Here is an 18,918-nt window from a genome sequence, read left to right on the forward strand (position 1 = left end):
CTCCCTGGAGGAGGGCACGTTCAGCGGCTCGGCCAAGCTGGCCTTCCTCGACCTCAGCTACAACAACCTGACCCAGCTGGGCGCCGGCGCCTTCCGCTCGGCCGGGAGGCTGGTCAAGCTGAGCCTGGCCAACAACAACCTGGCGGGCGTGCACGAAGCCGCCTTCGAGACCCTGGAGTCGCTGCAGGTGCTGGAGCTCAATGACAACAATCTTCGCAGCCTCAACGTGGCCACCCTGGCCGCGCTCCCTGCGCTGCGCACCCTGCGCCTGGACGGCAACCCCTGGCTCTGTGACTGTGACTTCGCCCATCTCTTCTCCTGGATCCAGGAGAACGCGTCCAAGCTGCCCAAAGGTGAGCCTGCAGGCAGGACTTACCGGGGCAGGGGGTGGGGGGTGGGGTGGTGACAGGGAGGGGGCCGGTGGCCTTGGGTCCAGCTTGGACGAGGGAGGACTGGGTGCATCAGAGCAACTGTTCCAGGAGAGTCGCTCAGGTGTAACCCTGGCAGGTTCCAGCCTGAACTTCGCCTCCGGAGGCCTGCTGGGGGAGGTGGGTGGGCAGGCTCACCTCTGGGCTCGCTGGAGTTTCTGGGCCCTGATGCCATGCTTCTCCACCTGTTTCTCCAACAACTCACTTTGCAAAGTTGGGGACCTATCATTTCTCTGTTATCCATGCCTGAGATGAACTCACCAGGCTTTGGGTCCTTAGTACTGGTGGCTGCAGATTACTTATGGGCCCCTCCTAAGGGGGAAGACACCCTCCCGTGTGGGAAAGAGCTGAGTGCCATTCTCGCTAGGCGGAACACGCAAAGATCCAGCCAATTCTAAGGGCTCACGGGCAGCCTCCAGAGCCGGAGCAGGTCTGTTTCTCAGCTCTTGTGTCTGAAAGGGATGAAAGATATTTCTGGTGAGGAATAATGGCAGCCCGCTAAAAGCCAGTGATGCAGGAAAGATGTGCAGTTCTGTGGCTTTGTGGCCCAGATGTGAAATAGCTGAACAAAAACCTTAGCAGCCTGGCGCACCCTTTCCTTTCCTGGCATGCTTTTCCAATGGCGACATGGACATACGGATCCCTTCAGCAGATGGGGACACAGAGGGCACAGAAGTTAAGGGGCCTTGCTAAGGCTGGCGGAAGAAGCAAAAGGCAGAGCTGAAAAGAGGGGACGCTGGCATCCACAGAGATAAACCCGGGGATGGGGAGCAGGAAGAATGTCCCTACCCTCTGTGGATTCCAGATTTCCACTGGTGACATGTGAGCATCAGTCCTAGCAGTGACCTTGCAGAGCCAGACTCGGCCTCCCCGCTTGCCCCCAAGGGTTTGGTACAGTGGGACCCAGAGCTATAAGTCACACTTTATAAAAGGTGACATAGATGTAGATTTCACTTTGACACATCTTTTTTCCATTTCTTGCGATTTCAATGCTGGTGCTCATCTAAGCCCTGAATTCCCAGTGATCCCTTATTCACTCCATATTTTACTAAGCACGACCCCCAGGCATTTGGACGATCACTCCCCAGCAGATGAAGGCTCCTAAGCTGGCAATTTTGGCCCAGGTCGGCTCTACCACGTGAGCAAGTCCTAAACAGATCTGACCTGCCTTCACTCGGCTGCCTGGGTCTCCTGACCCTCCCCACCTCCGGGAGATAGGAGTGTCCAGATAAAAACGTCACTGTGGGATGGCGGTATGCCCTGGGTCTGATGGCTCCTGCCTTTGGTTTGGGCATCCTTCACCCCTGTGATGAGTTGAGTGGGCATGATCAGTTCCATCTGCATGAGGGCCAGGTGTTAAGAGAGTTAGAAGCTCTAGATTCCAGTCTCGGTTTTGCCACGGAGGGCTGCGACCTCGAACAGGGCCTGTATCCTGGTTGGGTTTCAGACTCCTCATCTCTAAAGTGCTTTGCTTGAGAGGCGCCTTGCGGGGCTTCGTCGGTTGAGCGTCCGACTTCGACTTCAGCTCAGGCCATGACCCCGCGTCGGGCTCTGTGCTGACAGCTTGGAGCCTGGAGCCTGCTGTGGGTTCTGTGTCTCCCTCTTATCTCCACCCCTCCTCTGCTCATTCTCTGTCTCTCTGTCTCTCTCTCTCTCAAAAAATAGACACACATTAAAATAAATAAATAAAGTGCTTTGGTTGACCTCCAATGTCTCTACAGAGCCCTGAATGTAGAGTCAGAAGATAGGTTTGAGTCCCCATGCAAAAAAACTGAGAGTCTGGCCAGATCCCTTAGCTCTTTTGAACCCTATCTTCCTCCCACATGAAATTGGGCCATGGGTAATGCGGGGCGGTCTGTCTGACCGCGTAGTTGTCAGGATCCAAACCAGATAATGTGGGGAAAGTAAAGAGCATGACACTGTTCGATGCTGTTCCTCCACTGTCTGTGATGGAGGGAAGGGAAGGGACACCAGATGGGGATGTGTGACCGGGGGGAAAGGATGGACAGGTTCAGAGCAAGGAACAGTGTCCGGGACCTGGTTGGGGGTTGGTCTGGTTCAGCGGGGGGAGGACGGAGGCAACGAGAAGGGAGCGTGTGGTCCCACTGGGGGGCTGCCACTCGTGTGACCAGAGCGGGGTCCTGAGAACTGTGAGCCCCAGCGGGGTGGGTGGCGAGGGGACTAGCCGAGCCTTGATGGAAGAGAGCTGAGTTTCCATTTTGACCCCCATTTCTCTCTGAGCCTCAGTTTTCCTTGCCTCTGACTTCAGAATGCAGTAACAGTACCCCCTGTCTTGTTTGCTGTGAGGTTTGAAGCAGAGAATCTGGCGAGGGCGCAGGGGTGCTTAGCACAGCGTAGGTGCTCGCTGCAAGCCAGCCGCCCCTTCCCTCCTCCTCCCGCCTTGTGTCTTCACCGAGGCTCAGGGCAAAGTGGCTGAGGGCCCAGACTCGGCTCAAATCCTGCCGCCACTGCTTGCTAGTCGTGTGACCTTTCTGCGCCCTGGTTTCCTCCTCTGTGAAGTGGAGATGATACTGGTGCCCACCTCCTAGGGTCATTGGGAAGATTAAAAAGTATGGTTTATGGAATGCTAAGAAAGGTGCCTGGCACACAGCAAACTATTAAGTGTTAGCGCTGTTGTTGTTAACCTGTTTTAACAGGAAGGCCCAGAGACGTGAGGGCACAGAGTTAACAACAGCTGAGGGGCACACGGGGACCTCAAGGGGTCCAGCCCCCTGCCACGACGTGGCCACCCACTTCCTGCGAAGGGAAGTCAAGGTCCATGGGTTTTCTAGGCAAGTGCCCTGCCTCCCCCAGGGGACGGGATTGAAAGCCAGGAGCAGAGGGATCCTGGCCTCATTGGATTTTCCTCGCCTCCCTCTCCCCTCCCCCAGAGAAGCAGAAAGGAGCGGAGCAAGTGACCTTGACAGGCTCTGACATTTACAAAAATACATTCATCTGCCAGGCAAGCATCTCGTGCGGCCGCCGTGCTGATGGGAGAGCTTCCTTCACAGACCACGCTGCAGCCGGGAGGGAGGGTCGCGTTGGGGACCACAGGTCCCCTCCACCCAGGCTCCTTCGGGAGTTAGGGCTGGGGCTGGGGACTCAGGAGGGACTGCCGGGCTGGTGCTGGGCCTGAAAGAGGAGGAGGCAAGGCCTGTTGGAATGCCCATCAGCCGACTTAGCAACAAAACAAACAAAGCTAACAAACTAAACCAAGAAAACACCAAGGAACCCCCCCACCCCCACCGCAGGATGCCCCATTAACTCTGAACTTCAGATAAACAATGAACCACATTTTAGTATAAGTATGTCTCATCCAGTATTGGGGATGTACTTACACCCAAAGTTATTTGTTGTTTTCTGAAATTCAATATAACCCAGCCATCCTGGCTCAACATACCGGGCCTGACCTTGTGGGGTACGTCACTTGGCAGTTACAAGTACCATCCTCTTTAATACATCTGTGCCTGGCAGCTACCTTTGCCCACGGTTTACCCAACAAGGTGCAAAGGAACGGAGTGGTTTGTGGTCATGTGGTCAGAGGCCGAGGTGAGTTTGCATCCGGGAGTGTCTGATCCTGCACCTCATTTTTCCTGAGGCGCATAGATCAGGGAGGAAGGTGAGACTATCCCCAACACCGCCCCCTCCCGGTCTCTGATTGTCCTGGCTGACAGCTGGCGGCCCCTCCTTCCAGCCCCAGATCCTGCACCTGGTCTGGTGACACGGTGGGTCCCCGGGAGGTGGGGACAATGACCATCCCTCTTTAGGTAAAGAGGGCTCCAGACCTGGAGGCAAGGGTCCTTGGCAACCAGTCAGACGAGCCGTGGGGTAGAGAGGGGGCGGTGGGAGTGTCTGGAAAGATACTGCCCTTGAGCTTTACAACTTTCATGCTGGCCCCCAACCTGGTCCCTTTACAGCAGCCCAGGGAGATGGGTTGGGAATGAAAACGCATGGGCGCTTGGTGGAAATGCAGATTCCTGGGCCCCCAGGCCTACTGGATAGGCACCTGCAGAAGCCATGCAGGGGGGAGGGCCTCTGCAGGGAGGAGGGCCCCTGGAAGGCCTCTGCGTCTCTAGAAACCCAAGGTCTTGTCTTGGGTCAGTAAGCAGCTCATTATCGGTGTGTCAGTACCTTAGATTTTTCTTTTGTAAACAAAGGAGTGTGGGTAGGAGGGTTTTAAGTCTCCTTCCCACTCCAAAATCCGATGGTTTCAAGGGGAGGGAATATTGTCCTTGAGGCTGGGGAGGCCAGCTCCTTCCAGAGAGTCCCCTTCTGGATTCTAGGAGGCCGTGGTCTCTGTGCGATAGGGTGGGGGCAGACCGCTCAGGACTCCGGGCTCACAGGACACCTCACCTGTCCCCAGCCTAGCTCTGGGAGCCACAGGGAGGAAAGGTTGCTGGGTTTGAGAAGCCTCCATGCAAGGGGCTGCGCATGGAACCAGCGGACTGTCCACAACCCGCACCACGCCACTCTGCGCACATGCGGGTCCCAGGTGGGAGGCCAAATTGCCTAGACACCTTCTTTACCCGTCTCTAACCATGGCACACGTGGCCTGCAGGTCACAGCCTGCGGTTCCGGCGAAGAGATCTGAGCTCATCTTGCACCCGGAGACCTCGACCCAGGCAGCTCTAGGAAGAAAAGGGCTGGCGGTGGGAAGGGGGACCAGGGGGCCACAGGTCATGCTTTGGGTCTCTAACCCTGGCTCTTTGGGTGGGCAGCCTCCTAGAGAAAGCCCATGATAGTGCCTGGAGTATCCAAACATTTTTGAGGGCTCAGCCCTCGGGGGTCCCCGAGCCCTCTCTAGAAAGGGGTGTCACGGAAGGCAAGGTCCTGGACAAGTCACATGGCTAACCCGGCCTTCCAGCCCCGACTCACCGCGCTGGGGGAGCCGCCCCCCTCTTCCATTCCTCGTGTCAGCTGTGACGAGGGCCTGGCACGGTCAGACGAGTGGGGACGGCTTTCCGTACTGACAAATAAACAGAGTTTCAGTGAAAGGGATGAAAACTGACGCTTTGCTGGCGGTAACACGGGGCTTTCCTCGCAGGGGGCTCCAAGGTGACTCTACTTCATTTTCTTTAGAAATAAAAGCGGTTTTATTTCCCCAATTATAACATAGCAACCTCCTTATATATGTGGAAAATGTAGATAAGTCTCGTGAAGGAAATAGAAACCCCCCGGAATCCCACCACGACTCAAGTTTTGCTGTATTTGATTCTGGTTTTATTCTTATGCACATCCATACTTTTAAACACATTGTTGTGGTTTTCTAGCTATTATTACTGATGTTTTTCTCCTGTTGGATTGTGAGAGTTTCCTGTCATTACAGTACTTTGAAAATGTAAGCTGGGGGCACCTGGGGGGCTCAGTTGGTTAGGGGTCTGACTTCAGCTCAGGTCATGATCTCGTGGTTCATGAGTTCAAGCCCCGAGTCTGGTTCTTTGCTGACAGCACGGAGCCCACTTCAGATCCTCTCTCTCCGCCCCTGCTCGTGTTCTCCCTCTCAAAACCACATAAACATTAAAAAAAAAAAAGATTTAGAATATGTAATATATGTTTTTAAGTTTATCTATTTACTTTGAGAGAGAGTGAGAGAGAAAGCGCACACGAGCTGGAGAGGGGCAGAGAGAGAGGATCCCAAGCAGGCCCTGCATGTCAGTACGGAGCCCGACGCGGGGCTGTGAAATCATGACCTGGGCCGAAATCCAGAGTTGGAGGCTTAACCGACTGAGCCACCCAGGCACCCCTAGAAAATGTAATCGTTTTTTTAAAGTTTATTTATTGTTAAGAGAGAGTGAGAGCACAGGAGCAGCAGAGAGAGAGAGAGAGAGAGAGAGAGAGAATCCCAAGTAGGCTCTTCACGGTCAGCACAGAGCCTGATGTGGGGCTTGAACTCATAAACCGGGAGATCATGACCTGAGCCAAAACCAAGAGTCAGATGTTTAACTGACTGAGCCACCCAGGTGCCCTGAACACGTAACCCTTAATGGCCACGGAATATATCATTTTATGGATTCATTCATTGACCCCCATCTCCTGTTGTTGGAAATGTGATTTATTTCCTTTTATCTTTATTTATTGATTTTTTTATATGTAAACGGTGCTGAACTAAACATCCCACACGTGTAACGCTTGTGGATGCTTCTTGGAGTTTCATTTCTTTGGTGCAAACTCTTTGAGGCAGAAATGCAAGGTGAACGCTTGTGGTTATTTTAAACCTCTGGATTCATCGTGCCTAATTGTACCCTAGACAGGCAGCCCCATTGGCCAATGGGGAAGACCGGGCTTGTGATGTGTTATTATTTTTAAACATGTCTCCCCACAGGCAAAGCAGGGACATCTTCTCGCTTTAATCTGACCGTTTGAGGGGATGTCGTGGGTGTGTTTATACACCCGAGAATCACGTTCCCGGCAGAGGCTCGACAGGTCTGCGTCCGCTCCTCGGGTGGCCTCTGAGGTCTGTGCACGTCCTGCATGCACCGGCTAACGAGTTCTTAACTCGTCTCTTAATTAGAGTCGAGTCACAGGGTGACACCGCTCTCATCATCACTGGTGTCCGGAGCCAAGCGTCAGCTTTTACGGGCACTGGGGTCTGCGGTCCCTGTGGAGAGTGAGCTGCAAGTGTGACCCAAGGCCACCCGGCCCTGACTTGTTGGCTCCCAGGAGAGCCTGGCTGAGGCCGGCGACTTCGTCCCAAACACTGGATCTTTCTGAAAATGTCACATTGGTCGTGCCGTTCCGTCAGTTACCTCGAAGGGCAGCCTCACTGCTGGGCAACGGAGGACGGTGACCCACCTCTGCCCATCGAGGGCAGCCCTGGGGGACGCAGCCGGGGACTTGTTTCCGAGAGGCCCCCCGGTGGCTCTTAGCTGGTTGCCGGCAGACTCACGTACCCGAAGGGTGAGGCCTTCCAGCCAGGGGCCCGTCCAGTCCCAGTTATCCCAGAATCTCATGGTATTGGGTGTGGTTTGGAAGGAAGGGCCTGGCAGGCCTGGTCACTTTCAGGCTGGCTGTGTCAGTGACGGCACAGCAAGACCTCCACAGACGCGCGTGGGTTGTCACGAGGATCAGACACAGCCTGCAGGATACCACGTCTGTCCCGAATGTGGGCGCTACCGGCCTACCACAGGGTGCATGACTTCGGTCCTGTGGGCTGTCCCTGGCTCCTGTCCTCAGGCTTCTGCCCTGGCTGTCACAGGTTTCAGATCCCACCTTCCTGCCCTCACTCTCCATCCCCACCTTTACTTCTTTACCTTCCTGGCCCTGTTTAGCCTCCCAACCTCCCACTGGGGTTGGGAGCCTTCCCTGTGTGACCTTACTGGATCTCGTACCACCTCTGTGACCACTGCTTGATGCTGCCCGGTCACAGGTCTGGCCTGTTTGGAGGACACAGGATACGTCTTTTTCTTCCATGAATCCCCAGAGGCTGGTACCGTGTGTGGCATGTTTGGAAGATGACTTCCACTGCACTTAGAATAAGCCAGCTCCCTCCCATGCCCCACAGTACCTCCCCTCTCCTGCTCGCCATCGCTGCCTGGCCCCACCCCAGCCACACGGAACCCCCCCAGCTGTCCCTGGAACATGCCAAGCACCGCTGTCCAACCAGGACCCCTGAACTTACTGCTTCTCTCCCGCTAGGACATTTCCTCCTCAAATGGCTGCATCTCCCTCACCATCAGGTCCCCAGTCAGAGGCCCCACTTCCGGGACCTTCCCCATCTACCCTGCTGCCGAGGTAGGTCTCATCTCTGTTGAGTTTGTGTCTTAGCACTCACGAGGTCCACTTGACCTTGTCCACAAGGTATCTCACGTCCCTGTAGAGGCACAAGTTCCCGGACACCAGCATGCTCACCGCTGTGTCCTCAGCACCCGGGGCCACGCCCAGCGTCAAAAGGGCTCCGTGGGGCTGTGGGCACATGTGAGCAGATGAATGCATGTGCCCAAGGCCTCTGTCACAGAGGTCGCTGGCCTTGGCTTTTGTCCTCAGCAAATAACCCTCTCCAACTGCAGAGGATGTCCAGACCGTCTTTCAACAAAGGCAGAGGCCTGGAGGGAAGGTCCTGTGGGTTCCTGTACCAGATCTGTGGGGTCCTGGCCAGACCCCATCGCCCCCTGAGCCCCAGGCTCTCCACTGTGAAGGAGGGAGGGGGCCCGCCTCTCTGCTGGGGCCCCACTGGCAGGATGAAGGGGCGGTCATCTGGGAGTATTGGCGTGAGTGACTAGTGCCCTGCCATTCTCTGCTCTGCAAGGTGCAGGGTGAGTGGCTGGTGACAGAGTTCGGGTCACCGAGGCCATTGATCTCAGTGAACCCAGCTGAACCGGAAGCTGATTCCATCCGGCGTAAGGAAACAGAAGAGCTTCTGGCAAGGATGTGGGGTGTCACGGGGAAGCCCAGGTCCCGGGCCGTCGGGCCCCAGGAAGTTCTGTGGCTGAGACCTGGGAGGCCCCACGGAGCACAGGGCCCCTCTCCCGCTGTCACCTTTGCCTCCCACGCTTCCTTAGCCTCCTCTCCACGTGCTGACGGGCTCGTTCTCCTTTCTCACCCTCGTGGCCCAGGCAGAGACCGCTCTGTGCACGACATCAGCGGGCTGGGACACCCTGTGCTCTGCTGGTCCCAACTTCCAGGTCCCTGGAGGAGGCTGTGTCTGGCTCCACGGGGGAGCCGTCCCTCCCGGTCCAGGCAGCTGCGGAGATGGCTGCAGTGACATTGTACACAGGGGCTGCCAGGGCGTGGGGGGGCTGGGCAGGCCACCGCGAGGCATCCATGACCGTGGCCCTGCTTGCAGTTAGCTGTCTGACGGCCGATAAATCCCCTGACGTCCCTGGGTCCCAGTGACTCCTCAGTCAAATACAGGGGATGGCATCTGCCCTTTGACCTCAAGTGACATTATATGATAAAGCTCAAAATGCAATTTCCTTCACCACCACACATAGGAGCTATTTTTTTCCTGCAAATCCTAGAAATGCTGATTGATGCACAGCCCGAATCTGCACACAGCGTTACAAATCCCGCTGGGTTTCTGCATTGCTGGTCAAATCCAAGCATTTGATGATCCACGTAGACGGGCGCTGTGTTTTTGCAGCACATCCTCCCACTGGCTCTCAGCCTGACCCCTCTGCTTCAGAGGCTGCTGCTCAAGGAGCCCCTGGTGCCCCACTGCGCCCATCCCCTGGGCTGGTCATGGGATAAATGTCAAGGACAGGGGTCAGGACCTTGAGGGAGCATCAGGCCCCTCGGGATTAAAGGAGGATTCTTAGAAGTCAACCCAAACTGGAGAGACAGGAATTCGAATCCTGGTCCTGGCTGCATCAGAGCTGCCTGTGGGACCTGTGAGTCCCGTCTTCTGTCTGTCTGTCTGTCTCTCTCTCTCTGAGTTTCCCTAGATCACCTCAGAGACCTTTCGGGGCAACAGGTGGGAGTCATTGGAGAAGGTGGGGCGGGAGCAGAGCCAGAGAGCACAAGCCCACGAGAAACAATCTAGAGTCAGTGCTGGAGCTCCCTAAACATGCTGGTCCCTCCTGTGGCTTCCAGTCTTTGGCCCCTGGGCTAGATGGCAGTGAGGACTCCCTCTTGCTCTGATTGTGGCTGGTTCTGGCCCCTCCTGAGCCAGCCTCCTCCAGATCATAGGAAGAGAGGGTCTGGAGAGGCCCCACCCGTAGTGAGAATCTCTGGGGTCGGTCCCTTGCCACAGGCCCTACCCCCCAGCAGCTGTGTTTTAAATAAGGAGGTACAAGAGTATGTTCTCCTCTTGTCCATCTTCATATCAAAAAAGACCCCCCAGGGGCGCCTGGGGGGCTGTCAGTTAAGCGTCAGACTTCAGCTCAGATCATGATCTCACGGTTTGTGAGTTCGAGGCCCTCATTGGGCTCCCCTGCTTGGGATTTTCTGTTTCTCTTTCTCTCTGCTCCCAGCCCCCTGCTCATACACTTTCTCCCAAAAATAAATTTTAAAAAAGAAAAAAAAAAGAAAAGACCCCCCCCGCAAAGTAATTGGGATAGCCTTGCTTTTTCACAAGACACCAATGACATATCTGTTTTTATTTTTTATTATTTTTTAAATGTTTTTTATTTATTTTTGAGAGACGGAGAGAGGTGGCATGAGCAGGGGAGGGTCAGAGAGAGAGGGAGACACAGAATCGGACACAGGCTCCAGGCACTGAGCTGTCAGCACAGAGCCTGATGTGAGGCTCGAACCCACGGACCATGAGATCATGACCTGAGCTGAAGCCAGAAGCTTAACTGACTGAGCCACCCAGGCGCCCCAATATATCTGTTTTTAAACATAACCTCCGTAAATGGCCATCTGCACCAGACATGAAAGTTGCCCATGGTCACGCTGAGGGGCTGGGAGCTTAGAGTGGAGGGCAGGTCGCTGACTTTTCCGGGCTTTGGTTTCTTTGTCTGCCCCCTTCCCCAAACCCCCGGTGATCAGAGAAATACATAAAAAGAGCTTTAGAAGAAAACCAGGGAGCACTTGCAAAAGAGAGGGGCCATTGTCAACCCAGTAAAATTACAAGACAGCGGTTTCTAGGCCTTCAGACCCCTAGACAGAACCACAGAGCAACAATGGGGGGCTAACACTGCACCCCCTTGACGGGACATGGGAGAGAGGGCGGGCACCCCAGGTCTCAGAACTGCCAGACGATGGAAAAACTTCAGCTTTAGTGTTCATTGGTGGGGACAGGAGCAGAGGGAGGAGGCGGTGAGGGGAGGAAGGACTGCCCAGCCAGTGCAGGGGTGAGGAGGCTGGGAAAGCTTGCAGGGAGCCCCCGGGGAGGCCAGGAGAAAGAACTGAGTCCCACGGAAAGAGAACTCGAAAGGGCAGGCAGCCAAGTGCCACTGGTGATTTTCTCTGGGTGAAAGAGTTATTTTATTTTATTAAAAAAATAATTAATAGACTATGTTTTGGAGCTGTTTTAGGTTTATGGAAAATTAAGCAGATGATACAGAGAGTTCCCATAACCCCCCCACCTCCCCTCTTGCTGACACCTTGCATTTGTTGGTCCATTTGTTACAATAGAAGAACCAACGACACTATTACATTATTATTACCTAAAACCCACAGTTGACACTAAGGTTCACTCTTTGTGATGTACGTCCTGTGAGTTTGGACAAATGGAGAATGTCATGTATCCCCCATCATGGTGTCACACAGGGAATTTCACTGTCCTAAAAACATCCAGTGTTCCACATATTTATTCTTCTCCCTTCCCTCTGAGACCCCTGTCTGGGAAACACTGATTTTTCACTGTCTCTATAGTCTGGCCTTTTCTGGAATGGCACAGAATTTTTGCACAATGGGGTAAATATTATGTCCCCCCCCTTTTCCACCTTACCTAACCGCATGTGACAGACAGGTGCACACATGTGCGTTAGTGGCAGCTCTGTCTTCTGGCTTCTCCAGGTTGTCCCCTTATCCTTTCAGACAAAGTCACCTCATCCCGCTAGTGGAGCTCTGGCCACCACACTGCCTTTTGCTGACTTCCAGAGGCCAGTCCACACCTTTGTAAATAGCCCCTTTGTTGGGCCCCCTTCAAATAACCCAGTTTGGGTGGGCCATGTTCTCCTGCTGGGACCCTGACTTGAGGAGTTCTTGCACATTTTACAGCAAGGAATGACGGGAAGGGAATGCTATGGGCTTAATTATGTCTCCCCAAAATCAGATGTGCAAGCCCTGATCCTCAGTGACTCAGATTATGACCTTATTTGGAGATACGGTTGTTTTATTTTTTTAATGTTTATTTATTTATTTTTAATTTTTTAAATGTTTATTTTTGAGAAAAACAGAGACAGAGTGTGAACAGGGGAGGGGCAGAGAGAGAGGGAGACACAGAATCAGAAGCAGGCTCCAGGCTCTGAGCTGACTGAGCCACCCAGGCGCCCAGGGATATGGCTGTTTTAAATGTATCTAGGATTTGTTTTAATCAGGCCCAGTAAGACCTGCAGACCCAGAAATGACCGTCATGAAGGAGGACGCTAATGCTCACAGATCTCTAGAAACAGGAAGTGTGGATGCCACGCAGGCCACCCCAGGAGGCACCAGGGATGGTGGGAGGGGAAGGGTGACGAAAGGTGCAAGCAAGAATCGTTAGTGTGGTTTTTGCAGGAGGAAGGGGCAGGGTAGATGGGCTGGGAAGGTTTGGGGTTGGCTAGTTTGAAGAAGTGGGGCAGGCTGGGTGCTCTACGGGTGGTCCCCAGGTCGTCTGGTCCCTGTCCCTGGCGTCATCCAGGGCAGGAGACAGTACTCCAGACTGCAAGAGTCTGACAGAAGAAGGTGGGTGGGGATGTGGAGCAGTCAGTTTGCATATTGAAGGTACATTTTCAAGCGGAGTGTTGACTTACGGTCTCTAGGAATTGGCTGACCCTGGGAGGGGCCATCACTGCCCAGGTGGCAAGGGCCTCACATGTCAAAAACGTGATTCATCCAAAGGTCGGTGCAGATGTCATTAGTCAGGATAAGGTCATCAGGGTGGGCCCGAAAGCAAGATGAACATGAACAATGCCCTTATGAAGAGGGGAAATTTGGACACGGCCTGAAAGGGAGAAGGCATGTAATGATGAAGAAGGAGGTCAAGGTCCACGGGCCAAGGACCGCCAAGGATTGCCAGCAAACGCCCAGGAGCTAGGGTTGAATAGCCTGCAATATGGTGTCCAGATTTTATGACGTCGTTGAAGCAAATTGCTTTCCCTTTCATGTTGGGGAAATCAGCCCTATAGGTGCAAATCGGGCTCTTGTTTATTTCACTGGGGGGGTGTCCCTGCCCCCTGCCTCGAGCAGGCTGCCCTGCTTATTTTGTGTGTGCCTGGCTGTGTCCCAGGCACTGAGCTAAGCACCCTAAGGTAGCTCCACCCAGTGGAAAGACAAAGTGAGCCGCAAATAAGCAGGTGAAATTAATTTTAATATTTTATTTAATCCAGCACATCCAGAACGTTCCTTGTTTCAACTCGGAGCCAATAGAAAAGTCATTCATGAGATATTTGTCTATTGTCTTTTCATACGAAGCCTTCAAACTCTGGGGTGTATTTTCCACCAGCAGCACTTTTCCGTGCAGGCTGGCTGTGTAGCAACTTCTCAGCACGTGGCCAGTGGCGACTACAGTGGATGGCACAGTTCCAAGTCTGTTAGGGTCTTTCAGAGAGAATGTTTCCGGCCAACATCAGCCCATTTCACAGGTGAGAAAGCCAAGGCACAGACTGGTTAATGTAACTTGGCCCAGGACACCGGCCAGAGTGGAGGCCCCAGGATCCTTGTCAGTAGTCACTTTGCAGCTTCTCAAATTTCACGTCAGAAAGCAGGGTGCCTCAGCTACAAGCCCATCCCCTTGGGTCCAGACACTCTGCTTTGAGCTCAGAACCCAACTGAATCCAGAGCTTTCCAGATTCAGAGCCTGGCCTGAATCCCTGAATATCTTAGCAGAAGCCAGAGCAGACTAAACATCCGTGAAAACAAATTCAGCTCCAAGTGTGAAGGACATGGCCGCGACTCCAACAAAAGCTTTGCTCTCTTGGAGGGAACATTCCAGAAAACTCAACAAGCTTAGATTATAGAGTTATCTAGTCCATCCTTCTTTATTTTCCATTAGGAAACTATGGCTCAGAGAGATTGAGTGACTTGCCCAAAGCCACACAGCAAACTAACGAAGAGCAGCCCCCGATTCCAGGCTAGTGCTATTCTCTCATCCTGCTCATTACTCAGCGGATGGGGATGTGTCACAGCGGCTGAGTACTCAGGCTTTGCATGTAGAGCCCCCCACCCCTATTTAAAACCCGCTCCTGTATTTACTAGCTGTATGAGCCTGGGCAGATCACTTAACCTCTCTGTGCTTCAGTTTTCTCATGCATAAAATGTGGACAGTAATATTCATGAGTCTCTCATGAGGGTCAAAGAGATAACCCTTGTCACGGACTTAGCACAGTGCCAGATACGCTGAAAGCCCTCATAAACAGCAGCTGTTATTATTAGCAGCTGTAAATCAACACGCGTGCCGCCTCCCCAGGGACCCAGTTCCGGAGGCTCCACTGAGCCACTGGTACGTGGCGTTGCTGCAGGTGCTCAGGGTGACAGTCGGCTCCCAGGCAGGGCTCTGCCCCTGACCCACTGTCTGATCTCGGGGGCTGTTAGTTTTGTGTTCATTTCCTGTAACAGATTACCACAAAACTCATGTCTTCGGATAACACAGATCCATAATCTTACAGTTCTGTAAGTCTAAAGTCCAAAGCAGGTCTCACGGGGGGGACCTGGGGGGCTCTGTCACTTAAGCGTCAGTGACTCTTGGTTTCAGCCAAGATCCCACGGTTTGGGAGTTCAAGCCCCATGTTGGGCTCCGCGCTGATGGTGTGAGGCCTGCTTGGGATTCTTCGTCTCGCTCTCTCTCCACCCTTCTGCTCTCCACCTTCTCAAAATAAGTAAATAAACAGTTAAAAAACCACAACAGGCCGTACAGGCTGCAATCGAGATGGCTGTGCCCCTTTGGCCTTCCCCGGCTTTAACGGCTGCCCCACACTCCTTGGCTCGTGGTCCACATCACTGTGACCTCTGCCACATCTCCTCCCTGAGGTCGGCCCTCCTGCCCCCGTCTTGTAAGGAATCTGGTGACTACATTGGGCCCACCTGGATAATCAGGATTATCTCCCCATCTCAAGACCCATAATCACACATCTCCAAAGTCCCTTTTGAGGTAACATTATCACAGATTCCAAGGATTAGGGCATGGACATCTTGGGGCCGTTATTCTGTCTGCCGTAGGGAATTCACTGCAGCTCTCTGGGTCTGTTTCCCCACCTGTGAAAGTGGAGGGTCTGTAAAGGGGAGGGCCTCTCTGCCCGCAGAGGTTGCTTCTAATGACAACCCCCCTCCAGCCCCGGCCCCTGCCGACCTCCGACCCCGCGGTCGCTTCCAAACACAGCGCAGCTCTGGCCCTGGTGACTGCAGTTGTCACAGTACTGGGATCTACTGAAAACCTCCAGGGGAGGTGTCTGTTTAGGGAACCCCAGGTCTACCCTTGGTCCCCTAGCTGCTGGCAGAGTCATAAATATAACAAAAGAACCGACCTGATTCCTGACTTCCCAGGAAAATCAGAATTGCTGTGTTGGCCTCACAGACCATTGGCTGTGCAGGAGTGACCGTCATAAGTGGCCACCAGGGAGCTCCAGAGAGAGGCAGGTGTCTCATGCTGGGAGGGAAGGATGGACGGGGTCCAGACGAGAGAGGGAAGGCGGCACCACTGAGCAGAGATGGGGAGACACGAAGGCCAGTTTCACAACCGGGATGAAACTGTCCACCAGAGTGCGGCCCGGGGGAGTTCCAGAAACAGCCGCTGTGTGCGTGAGCCCACACAGTCCCGAGGATGCCATGGTGTCGTGGAGAGAGACTGGGCTTTGCTGACAGCCAGGCTTGCCTTTAAATCCAGGTCCTCACAGACAAGTGTGTGACTCTGGGCAAGTCACACAGCTTCTCTGAGCCCTGGTCTCTGCGTCTAAAAAATACCTTACGTTTGTCCGTTCAAGTTCATAGTGGTATTATTCACAACACCCAAAGGGCAGAAGCAACCCACGTGTCCATCGAGAGGTAAATAGATAAGCAAAATGCAGTCTGTCCTTACAATGGGATACCAGTCAGCCTTAAGAGGAAGGACACTCTGACACCTACCATAACATGGATGACCCTTGGGACATTACACCCAGTAAGATAGGCCAGTCACAAAAAGACAAAATTACTCCAGCTTCCACTTATCTGAGGCACTGCACAGGGATTAAATTCATAGAGACAGAAACAGAATGGAGGGTGCCAGGGACTGGGGTGGGGAAAAGGGGGAATTAGTGTTTAATGGGGTCAAGGTTTCAGTTTTGCAGGCTGAAATGAGTTCTGGTGATGGAAGTTGGTGATTTCTTCAACCATCACCAAATGCCTGCTATGGTCCAAAGGGCTGTAGAGGAAGAGAATTAAGTGAGTTGATAATGGTGAACTCATCAGAGTTCATGGTAAACAGTAAGAGTTGCAATAAATATTACTTCTCTATCAGATGCCATCTCAATAGTATATCTGGAGGGGACCCACTTCCCATGCGTGCCCCTCATTATCCGTAACACACCCAACACATCACTGCATCTCATCACATCACTGCATCCACCTGGCGAGGGGCCCACTATTAGAGATTTCCTTGGGGCAGTGAGAACTCCGAAGGACAGGTCCAGGGAGAGAGCCAAAGTGGGTGTCCCTGAATACGCCGTGGCAACATGGAACATTGATCACCTTGAGTATTGGAGGTACTAGACTCAGGGGACCAGTCTTAGACTTCCCCATACAGAAGAACCTGCCAGAATGTTCTCTTTAACTAGATCATCAGTAATAACTAGACACAGGTGAGTATCTCTAAGACTAGCAAATAGTGTTTGCTACTGAGGTGGCAGTGATGGTAGTGGTAGAAATGGTGGAGGTGACTTCATGGTGGACATGGTGGACATGGGACAGGTGGGAGACGTCATGGTGCAAATCGTAGACGTGGGACAGGTAGTAGAAATAGCAATGGTGATGATGGTCCAGATGATGGCAGTGCTGGTGGTGCTGGTGACGGTAGTGGAAACGCATGCCTGCCTCCCGAGAGGATAAGATTTTCAGCCCTTAGTGATCATCTCTGCTCATTTCTTCCCAGGAGGAGGGCAGGCTGGGAAAACTGCACTGTGAGTCTGTCGATCTTCTGTGCTTGTGCAGTGACTGATGTGGGTGCTCTGAGGTCCAGGACTGCAAGTCAGGCTGGAGGGTAGGACAGCAGACACAAGTCACAACCCTGGCACAGGACCGACTGCACTCTGCTGTCCATTCTATACAGCATGCTCTGTGGAGCCAAGCGGGAGCCCTTGACCCGACGCTGCCGGTGCACCTTCCCCCGGTAGAAACGAGCTGATGATTTAATCAGACAAAGTGTCTGCACACGGAGGACCGTTGGGAAGTTCCCCTGATGCAGCAGCCCATATTTAATGAAAGTTACGGTGGGGAACAAGGGCCAGCACTATGGGAAATTAGAGCTGGTGTTCCTAGCACCCCCTGCATGGAGGCCTCCCCAAGAAGACTTCGTCTGCAACACCAAGAGGCTGCAGCAAGGGCCATGGTGCCCACAGCTTCAGGTGCTCAGAGTAAACTAAGAGCCAGATGCTTGGATAGAGCACAAAACTAGGAGTCAGGAAACCTGGGCTCCATCTAACCTCCATGTGACCTTAGGGTGTCTGACTTCACTGGGCTTCTCATCTGTATAATAAAGGGGCAAAGTGGGTTGGGGGTGGACTCACATATGTGTCTGGATCTAACCCTTTAAGCTGCTGTGAAATCACGAAGCCCTGGCCGGAAGCCTGGCTGAGCATGTGAAACAACACAAGGGTGCTTCTGTCTCCTGGCCCTTTGGGCTTGGAGTTCTGGGAGGCTGGCAGGCAGGGCCTGGCAGCATTTCACCCCCAAACTGAGGCCTCTTACTCTGGAGAGCAGGAGAGGAGAGTGATAGGAGGAGGAGCATTGGCCGAGGCCAGTGAGACAGATGCCCAGGGGTTGGTCCTTCCTCTGGGAGGTGGGCTCTGGCTGTGGGTTGGGTGGAGACGATCAGGTGCACCCTCTCCCCATCCCTCCTTGACACCAGGGCCTTCTCACCCTTTGATAAGACCTGTGAAGCTCTTAGTACAGGTCCTGGGCTGGCAGTTCACTGAAGAGCCACTCCAAGGGGTCAATGAGCACACAATACAACATCTAGCTCTTCTAGCAAGCAGAGAAATGTAAATTAAGTCCACAACCATGCTCTTTTATGGCTTATGAGATTGGCCAAGATGGAAAAGTGACAAAATCCATCACTGTCGCAAGTCCAGCGGACAGTCTTCAACCTGTGGGAATGTACTCAGGGAGATAATTAAGAATGTGTACGCGGATGCCCATAGCAGATTGCTTCGAGTAAGAAAACCCTCTAGAACGGCCCTGGGATTGTGTAAGTCAATCATGGCTCGTCTACACAAGACAGTGTCTGCAGCCATTACTTGTGATGTTTGGTAATTATACGGGTCGAATGGAAAGATGTTCCCAGTCTGGTTGTCCAACAGAGTGGCCGAGTAGATTCCTACTTGGACGATTTATGTGCACGTACACACAGAAAAAGATCTAGAAAGGGATAAGCCAGTGTGTTACTCATGTGTTTATGGGTCCCTTTATCTTCCTTCTTTTTGTTTATTTCTCTCCTCTTGGCGTATACACGGGCTTTGCGTAAGTGGAGTTTGGGAAAACAAGAAAATCTTTTTCATGACAAAAAGTGCTTAGGAGAGCCTATTGCTGATCTGGATTAGGGGGAGGCTGGATCAGGGGAAGGGCCCCAAGAGATTCTCTGGCCGCAGGCCCGTTTGTTGGCAAGGGGTGAGAGATTAATCTCAATCTACCCTCCGCTGTGTCACCATCTATTTTGGGAGAGTGGCTGCTCTTCACCCTCTCCAGCCCCGGTGTCAGCTGCTGGGAGAACTCATCA

At 53.3% G+C, this 18,918-nt stretch overlaps 1 protein-coding gene across 1 annotated transcript in view; it reads left to right on the plus strand.

The window, feature by feature from the left end:
• Positions 1–18,918, plus strand: part of LRRC38 (leucine rich repeat containing 38) — a 39,319-nt gene that overhangs the window by 4,701 nt on the left and 15,700 nt on the right. Inside the window, exon 4 of the mRNA XM_029945907.1 lies at positions 11–353. Within this exon, the coding sequence (XP_029801767.1) occupies positions 11–353 (343 nt within the window). The remainder of the gene's footprint in view (positions 1–10; positions 354–18,918) is intronic.

The sequence above is a fragment of the Suricata suricatta genome, chromosome 8, assembly GCF_006229205.1.
Source record: "Suricata suricatta isolate VVHF042 chromosome 8, meerkat_22Aug2017_6uvM2_HiC, whole genome shotgun sequence".
NCBI classification, from domain to species: Eukaryota; Metazoa; Chordata; class Mammalia; order Carnivora; family Herpestidae; genus Suricata; species Suricata suricatta.